At 54.5% G+C, this 7,438-nt stretch overlaps 1 protein-coding gene across 2 annotated transcripts in view; it reads right to left on the bottom strand.

Moving 5' to 3' along the window:
• Positions 1 to 690: 690 nt before the first annotated feature.
• STUM (stum, mechanosensory transduction mediator homolog) overlaps positions 691 to 7,438 on the bottom strand; it is a 50,287-nt gene continuing 43,539 nt past the window's right edge. The window contains exons 3-4 of one of the 2 annotated variants that reach the window (XM_075497433.1): positions 5,808 to 6,827; positions 691 to 1,526 (exon numbers count right to left, since the gene is read on the bottom strand). In XM_075497433.1, coding sequence (XP_075353548.1) covers positions 6,793 to 6,827 — 35 coding nt within the window. In that variant the 3' untranslated portion in view covers positions 691 to 1,526; positions 5,808 to 6,792. The remainder of the gene's footprint in view (positions 1,527 to 5,807; positions 6,828 to 7,438) is intronic. The other variant, XM_075497434.1, reaches the window with a different exon arrangement.

Raw genomic sequence — 7,438 nt, 5'->3', positions numbered from 1 at the left:
CACACGGCTGACAAGAGGAGAAAGGATGGCTTGGGGGTGGTATGGGCTCCTGTGGGATTCGCTGTAACTAACCCTGGTTCAGCTGGTGCCACTGTCGCCTGGGGTTTTACAGCACACTGATCCCACGGGGGGATGGAAATGCCGAGTGCCAGTTTGGAAAATAAATTGCAGCGCTGCCTGAAAGTGCATCGTGTGTGTGAGCACGAAGAGAAGTCAGCTAGAAAATACAGGGGTGTGTTATCATGCCGTGGTTAGCAAGCGCGTGGGAGAAGCCATTGCTTTTGACTGGGAGGAATATTGGATCTAACCGAGCTTACAGCTCTTCTTGTGCCTGGGCTTTAAATGTCAATGAACTCTCGGTGGTGTCTTGTAGAGGAGCAGTTTGGGTTGAATAGTAATAAAATACACTCTGGCTGGAGTGTATGCATGTACGTGAACTGCAGGGTCATCCCAAAACAAGTAGGAGGCAAGGCAAGGGTGGAATAAACAGCCCCCTGAAGAATAACGAGACCGTGACTCTTCAGTTTCCTGTCCATGGAGCTTGGCACAATACCCCCCGTGTCGCGGAGAGACTACGACAAGGGGCGATTTCCAGCAGAACTGAGAGATCTTTAATAAAATGTGTGACAGTCGATGCACGTAGGGAGGAACATGCGGCTTTGTCTTAGGAAGCACAGGGTGCGGCACAGGTGGAGGCACCTCGCACGTCTAACGCTCCCTACCGCGCGGCTGCGTGCCGGAGCCGTTCCCGGCACAAAGCTCCGCTGACCCTTCTGGCTGCGATTGCCAAGCACGTGTGCCACGGCCGAGAGCGATGCCGACCCCTGCAGCGAGTGCAGGCAGGCGGGCAGCGGGCTGGGAGGGTGGGGGCTGGCTGCCATAGCACCTTTTCCACGGTAAGTACAGATTTGGCAACAACAACGAACGTAGAAAAAATGTTAACATGCTCTGCATTGAAATGGTTGGGCTGACCCAGAATGAAACTGGTTTACAACTGGCCACAAATTTCAAAAAGACATTTGGTTTGGTTCCTACCTGGAATTGCTTTCCACCGAGTAGTAAATCAGCTGTTCAGCCCGGCTGGGTTCAAGTACCAAGGAACTATTTCATTAAAGCCCTTTTTTGAGAAACCTGGTTTTCACAATCAGGGAAGAGCAGCAGAAAATACCGTGTCGCTGGCAGATGGGGGTGAAGCAATTGCATTTATTCTTCATTACCTACTATCGCTCTTTAGCTGTAAAACTTGCATCTAAAACATCTATATTTAAAAAGCGGAAGATGATATCGGGATAGCCTGGTGCCGTGCACCTTCGACCAGATCAAGCGTTCACTGGCTCCGACCTCTAGCCGCGGCGGTGAGGAGGCAGGAGTCAGTGTGCAGCGGCGGTGCGGGCCGGCACGGCACGGCTCCCGCAAGCGGGAGGCAAGTAATCCAGCCCTGGTGTTGGTGGGTGTCCCGGAGTGGGTGGCCTCTCTCTGCAGCGCTCCGGAAAGAGGTGTAAAAGAGCTGGGTCGTTAATTTGGCCCTAAAGAGAAAGACAAGCGTTGCTGACGGTGGAAAGTGCCAAATTAGCACTCGTACCTGCGTCTTCACCGCGTGGCTCTTCTCACCAGTGCATGGATTGTGGCCACCATGCACATACCGTGGCTTGCTGCCAGCTTCCCCACCGCGGGCTCCCCAGGAGCCCCTCGAGGGGATGGGCTCTGCCTGGTCTGTCCCTGACACAAAGCTCTGGTCTCTTATCAGAAGAGGAGAAACAAGTCAAGGCAGGGTGTGTGATTTTAAAGATGGGACTGAGCAGACCCCTCTGGTGACCACTACGGCTTGAAATCCCATCTGTCCCATCCGGCGTCCCCAGCCCTGCCCTGCAGCTCGGCCTCCGAGCTCACTGCAGCACATCTCCCCGCTCCTTGCCACAGGGAGACCTGAAACCAGGCTCAGGGGCTCGCCGATGCCCAAGAGCATGCTGCCGTTCACACCTGGGCTGGGGGGAGCTTGGGGGTGCTGGTTTTAATCAGGACTATTGGAAAAAGCAGAGGTTTTTATCATCATTATTACTGCAGCGGGGCAGCTTTGGGGAAAATGCAATTTGGTGCTTGCTCCCTGGTAGCAAGGCCAATCTATAAAGTTGCTCCTGTCGTAAAGCAGAGAGTAGGAATCTCTCTGGTGTTAATTAAAATCAATTAAGCAAATCCCCACAACAGGTAGAAATAAGGCTTTTTGTCCTGGGTGTCCACTGGACAGATTTCAGAGCCTCCGGAGTGGTGCGTTGGACATTTTCTTGGCTTCACCGATTTGATAGAAAGGTCAAAAATAAGCAAAATTTTTACAGAGCAAAACCTGAAAGTAAATTATAAATCCCGCACCCCTCCTGCACAGTGCCGCTGGTGCCAAACTCCCTCATGCAATAAATGCAGCCAGCGCACAGCCGTAACTGAAGCGATGCTCTCTGGAGACCCGCGGCAGTCCTGGGGAGGGAAGCCTCTCCAGACAAGCCCTTCACCAGCTAACCCAATTATCCTGTCCTCACTAGAGCACGGGGACAGACAGTACCAAACGTGGCCCGAAAGGCCAGCAAAACCCTGGCGATGCTGACAAGGAGCTAATCCTGCCCCTTTGTGTTCCCAGGGGACCTCTTGTACGGGTGCTGGGTCTGTGGGATGGGGCATCTGCTGCTGGTCTGACATCTGATGCCGCAGGAGATATGACTTTGGGCAGTTTAATGCCCAGGGAAAATGTCAACCCTTGTTTAACCCTCCCCAGACTGAGAATTCCTGCGCTGCCTGTCCACTACACGTTTAAATCCATCTTCTAAAAGTGAATCCGTCTTCACAGGCACCAGACCAAGTCGTTCTTAAGCCACACTGGGCTGCTCCTGTTTCAGAGCTTCTGCACCCACAGGCTTTGCCTGGTTTCTTTTCCACACCTCTGGCAGCTGGCCTAGCGCAACCTGCTAGCCATGTCTGCAGAGGCTCCTGCACACCCCTCCTGAGACCACAGCACAACTAACTCGATGCTCAGGCAGCGTTTGGAGTTGGCACTTGAACCAGCCCTTCTGCTTTGGCAAATGCGAGGGGTAACCACTGCTCTTGGTCATCGTGCTCGCTGCAGCTGAGCTGGCAAGTTGTTTGGGTGGCTTAATGGCTAGTTATAAACCTCAGAAAAAGAGTTCCCACTGATCACAGCAGCAGCTTGTGACGGTGTTTTCCAGCTGTGCTACTGGTTCCCTGTTTGCTCCTAGTTAGGATCCTATTTACCCTTTATTTTCCCAGGTGGGAAATGAAGGACCAGAGCTTCTCTGTCTCGCAGTAAATGGTGAAGCTCAGTTCTGTAACATCTGTGCAGTCCTGCAAGCCACAGAGCTGCAGATGCTACAGCACAGGTCACTGAGCGGCCACCCTCTTCACCGGTCCTTTCGGTAGAAATGGTCAAAAAGAGTTGAAATTGTTGAACATCGTAAGCAGAAATCCTTTTGCTGATTGCTGTGGCAACAGTAATCTTGAGGAGCTCATCCCTTGGCTTTGACGCAGATGTCAGATGGCTCTTGGGTTTCATCTTTCCACCACTGACCTACTAGGAGCCGATTTTTTCAAAGTGCTGCTGCCTTGCAAGCCTCTCCTCGGCAAAGCAAGGTAACTATGCCTCGCTGCGGCGCAGCATTGTGGCAGGACGACTGCGCTGCTTTTCCTCTGGAGCGCTTCCAGCCCTGGGCTAACAAGAAGCACCGACTGGTGCTTGGCTTCCAAGGAAACCCGCTTCGCTGCTGCCTGTGTTGCGTGGCTTGCGTGTCTCTAAAAGTTGATGTTTTTTCATCTATCTTCCTCTAAAATGACAAATGAGCAGCTTTCCTGTCTGCGCCGCGTTATGGATCTTTGCTTTCTGTGGAGCAGCCCAAAAGGCTGAGCTCAGCACCCCCATTTGGATACGGGGTAGTTGCTAAATACCCATTTCTGGCTGGCCAGCGTAACAGTATGAGCCACTGCTTAGGGTGCAAGGCAAGAGAAATGCAACCTGAGTTATTCCTGTGGTTCTGCTGTGGGTTTGCTTTGGAGTCTGGTAATTTAACCTTACTGCATACTGCTGTTTCTCAGCTGTACAACAGGGGTAGCAATGTCTGCCTATCATCTAGAGATGCAGGGGGTTACTGCTAATATTTGGCCAGGACCTGTGAAATATTGCTTTGAACTCAATCTAAGAGTCTTCCACAAATCCATTTCATGTTGATTTGTTTCCTCTCCTCTTGCTAACCATGTGCGAAAGAGCCAGTTTAAACATACGTCTCCTCTAGACCATAGGCACTGTAGGACACGTGCTCAGCGGGGCTTGCGCGGCGTTGCAGGTGTTTAGCTGAGCGTGTCGGCTCAGGCACGCCGTGCGCAAACACCAGGCAGTACTTGCACATGCACAAAGGGAACGTCTACAAAATACACTGCCCTAGCTGAAGTCCGGCTCGGTAAAATCCACAATGAGTTATTTGTGTTACAGGTTTGCATCCTTAGTATATCGGTTCCCTTTGGTCTTCTGAGGAAGGCTGCTGAGATCTGAGATCGACGACTGCTCGGGCCAGCAGTCTCCTGGCTCACAGCGACGGCTGCTGCTCCCAAGGCTCCCGGCTCTCTGCCCCTTTCTCCTGTTCAGGCAGCCCAAAGCTTTTTATAGCACGCAGTCGTCGAAGGGTGGGCTGAAAAAAGTTTGTCATCAGTTCTGATGCCTGCTCTGGGTAAACACGCATGGTCTGGACGGGTCCTGTCCCACCACAAGTTAGTTTTATGGATTATGCTTTATCATTAGCCCTGGAGAAGGACTCCCTGCCCTGAGCTGGGAGAGCAGAGAGGTATTGGTGCCTGCTTTCCACAGGCTGCGGGCTCACAGCCAAGTGTGGGCATCGGGCAGGCAGGAAACTTTCCGGGAGGAAAGGTCTCGCGTTAAAGCCAGCGGGTCTCCAGCCATCAGGAGAGCACCTGGGGCTGTGGGGAGCCTAAGCCATGTTTCCTGCTGCTGAAAACACTGAAGGAGCTTCCTACCCCACCAGGGATCACCGGCAGGCACCCTGCCCAGTGCCGGGCTCTCCTCCCCCCTCGGCGGGCGGCTGTCCTGCTCAGCGTACCCCTACGATGCCTCTGAGGGTTCAACACACAGCGCATGGAGAACGGCTGGGTGCTCTGCACTTTCTGCCTGCAGATGATCAGGCAAGGAGACAGGCGTGCTTGGGAGCGCTTGCTGCTGGTTGACACCCCAGCTCTCTTTGCAACAGGAGATATTTTAACTGACGGGATCTGCTCTGCACGGAAAATGAAAGCCTGCCTTAAAAGCAAACCATCGTGCTAGGAGAGGCCGGGGGCTTGTAAGGGCTTGTGGGGTTTGCTGCCGTCCCCTTGCCCGCCGGCTGCCTCTCTGCAGAAGCAACGGGCTGGAAGCGGGTCTTAGCTCTGTCACGCTCAGGTGTCTCCCAGTTTTGGCAGCGGGTTTGTGTCAAGCTCCTCTCACTGGGAGGGCCCTCCCTGGGCGAGAGCAGCAGCCTGATTTTGCCCTCTTTTGGCAGGGCAGCCCCCACCACCTTTTTGGAGTGGAAAAGCAGCCGGGTGCTGCCACCAGGTCTCCCCTGGCTGAGCTCCCCTCGCCTGCGGAAACGCCAGCCAGCATCAGAGGGATCGCTCTGCCCGGACGCCCAATTTAGCTCTGCGCGGCGTGTGTTCAAACCATGAAAACACAGCTCTATCCCATTTGGCCACGGGCCTTCCAACCAGGACCACTACCGAGCACCTGGTTAGCACCGGGTCGTGATCCTCGAGCTTCGGGCACTTACCCTGGGGAAGCGGAGCAGGGACGCTGCTTCGGCCAGGAGCACACGCCGCAAGGGGATCCATTTCCAAAGCATGGAGACGCTTCCAGCAAGACCCTTTCAGGGGGAGGGGAGGAAAAGATTCTTTTTTTTTTTTTTTTTTTTTTGGCTCCCCCAGTATTGTTTTACACTAGAAGCTTTCGACAGCACGTGGCTGCGCCCACCACCCTAGAGGCAAGGTGCTGCGGGGCACCAGTCCCTTGCTAGATAAAGTCTCCCCAGGGGCTGGCGAGAGGTCTGGTCTTCGCATGGTGCCAGTGGATGGAAGCAGGGGACGGCCCCAGTCAGTTCAGCAGTACAATACGATATACAGCAAGCATGTTTCTCAAGACATCTGCAAGGACAGAGCTTCACTGAGCATCATATATACACAGACAGCAGAGGAGGCTGGGCTGAGCCCTCTGCTACCACGAAGTAGTCAAGGATGGACTCTTGGGGTGGGGGGAAAAAGTACCACTGGTTTGCTTTTACATACTGTACATATATCTATTAATAGCTCCTTGGCATTTGACGTTCACAGCCGGTTTCCTTTAAATGGCGAGCGTAAAAAGGAGGCAAAACTTCTTCAGCTACTTCCCCCCGGGAGAGAGAGAAAGCAGCATCTCCCGCTCCCCCGGCTCAGCCGCCTGCCCAGGTGCCACCTTCGCCAGGGGTGTCTCCTTCTCCCGGCACCCTCCTCCTCCTCATCGGCCGCCCACCGCGTGCTGGCCGGGGCCAGTCCTAACCCACGCCGTGCTTGCCCCATCTCCGCTGCTCAAGGGGATCAGTGCAAGTCTCCGTCGGCTGCTCTGCACCTCCGCTCCGCTGGACGGGCAGATGAACCGGGTTCAAACAGAAGGAAACAAAACAAAAGGAAGAAGAGAGACAAAGGGTAATGAAAAGGTCCGTGGCCCACAGCTGCCAAAGGAAATCTCTCGCCGTGTTTCTCTGACCATACTTGTCCCAGCCACTACAGCTGCTGTGGGATCCCCTGTTCCTTGTAGCCTGTGAGGAGGGAGGGGAAGGGAACATGATTAGTGTTAATTCCTAACGAGGACCCTCGGAGAGGCTCAAGCGAGCCACCAGCCTGGTCTACCCCGAGTGGCAAACCATGTGGGAGAGCAGGGGGGCTGCCACGTCCCCCCTCACTGCCAGGCTGCCCCGGGGCAGGCTCAGCCCGGCGAGCCGCCCTGCCTTGCTTTAGCCAACGCCTGCCCCGTGCAACCACGGGGTGCAGCCACCTTCCTGGGCACGGCGAGGCGGTTGCCGGCAGCCAGCCTTGCCGCTGAGGTGCCCGCCTGCCACCGGCCCCAGCATGGGCAGAGGCACGGCTGCTTGAAGAGGTTATAAAGGCACGGTGGGTACTGGCGGCCACCAATTCCAGTACAGCCCAATAACCTAAAACCTTTACGGAAATGCTGTATTTTCTGCCTAAATTATTCTATATTGGAGCGTGTTTTTCTGCAGCGTAGGGGAAATGTATGTCCGTATACACTGCTCCAGAGACACCGCTGTTCCCAAGCGCTGACCTGGCAGCTTGCTGGTTGTGCATCCGACACGCTCGCATCTCTACTTGCAATCTACGTCTGCGCCTCGTCCTTCCAGAGGACTGCCAG

The sequence above is a fragment of the Mycteria americana genome, chromosome 3, assembly GCF_035582795.1.
Source record: "Mycteria americana isolate JAX WOST 10 ecotype Jacksonville Zoo and Gardens chromosome 3, USCA_MyAme_1.0, whole genome shotgun sequence".
NCBI lineage: Eukaryota > Metazoa > Chordata > Aves > Ciconiiformes > Ciconiidae > Mycteria > Mycteria americana.
This window is presented reverse-complemented; position numbering and strand designations above follow the sequence as displayed.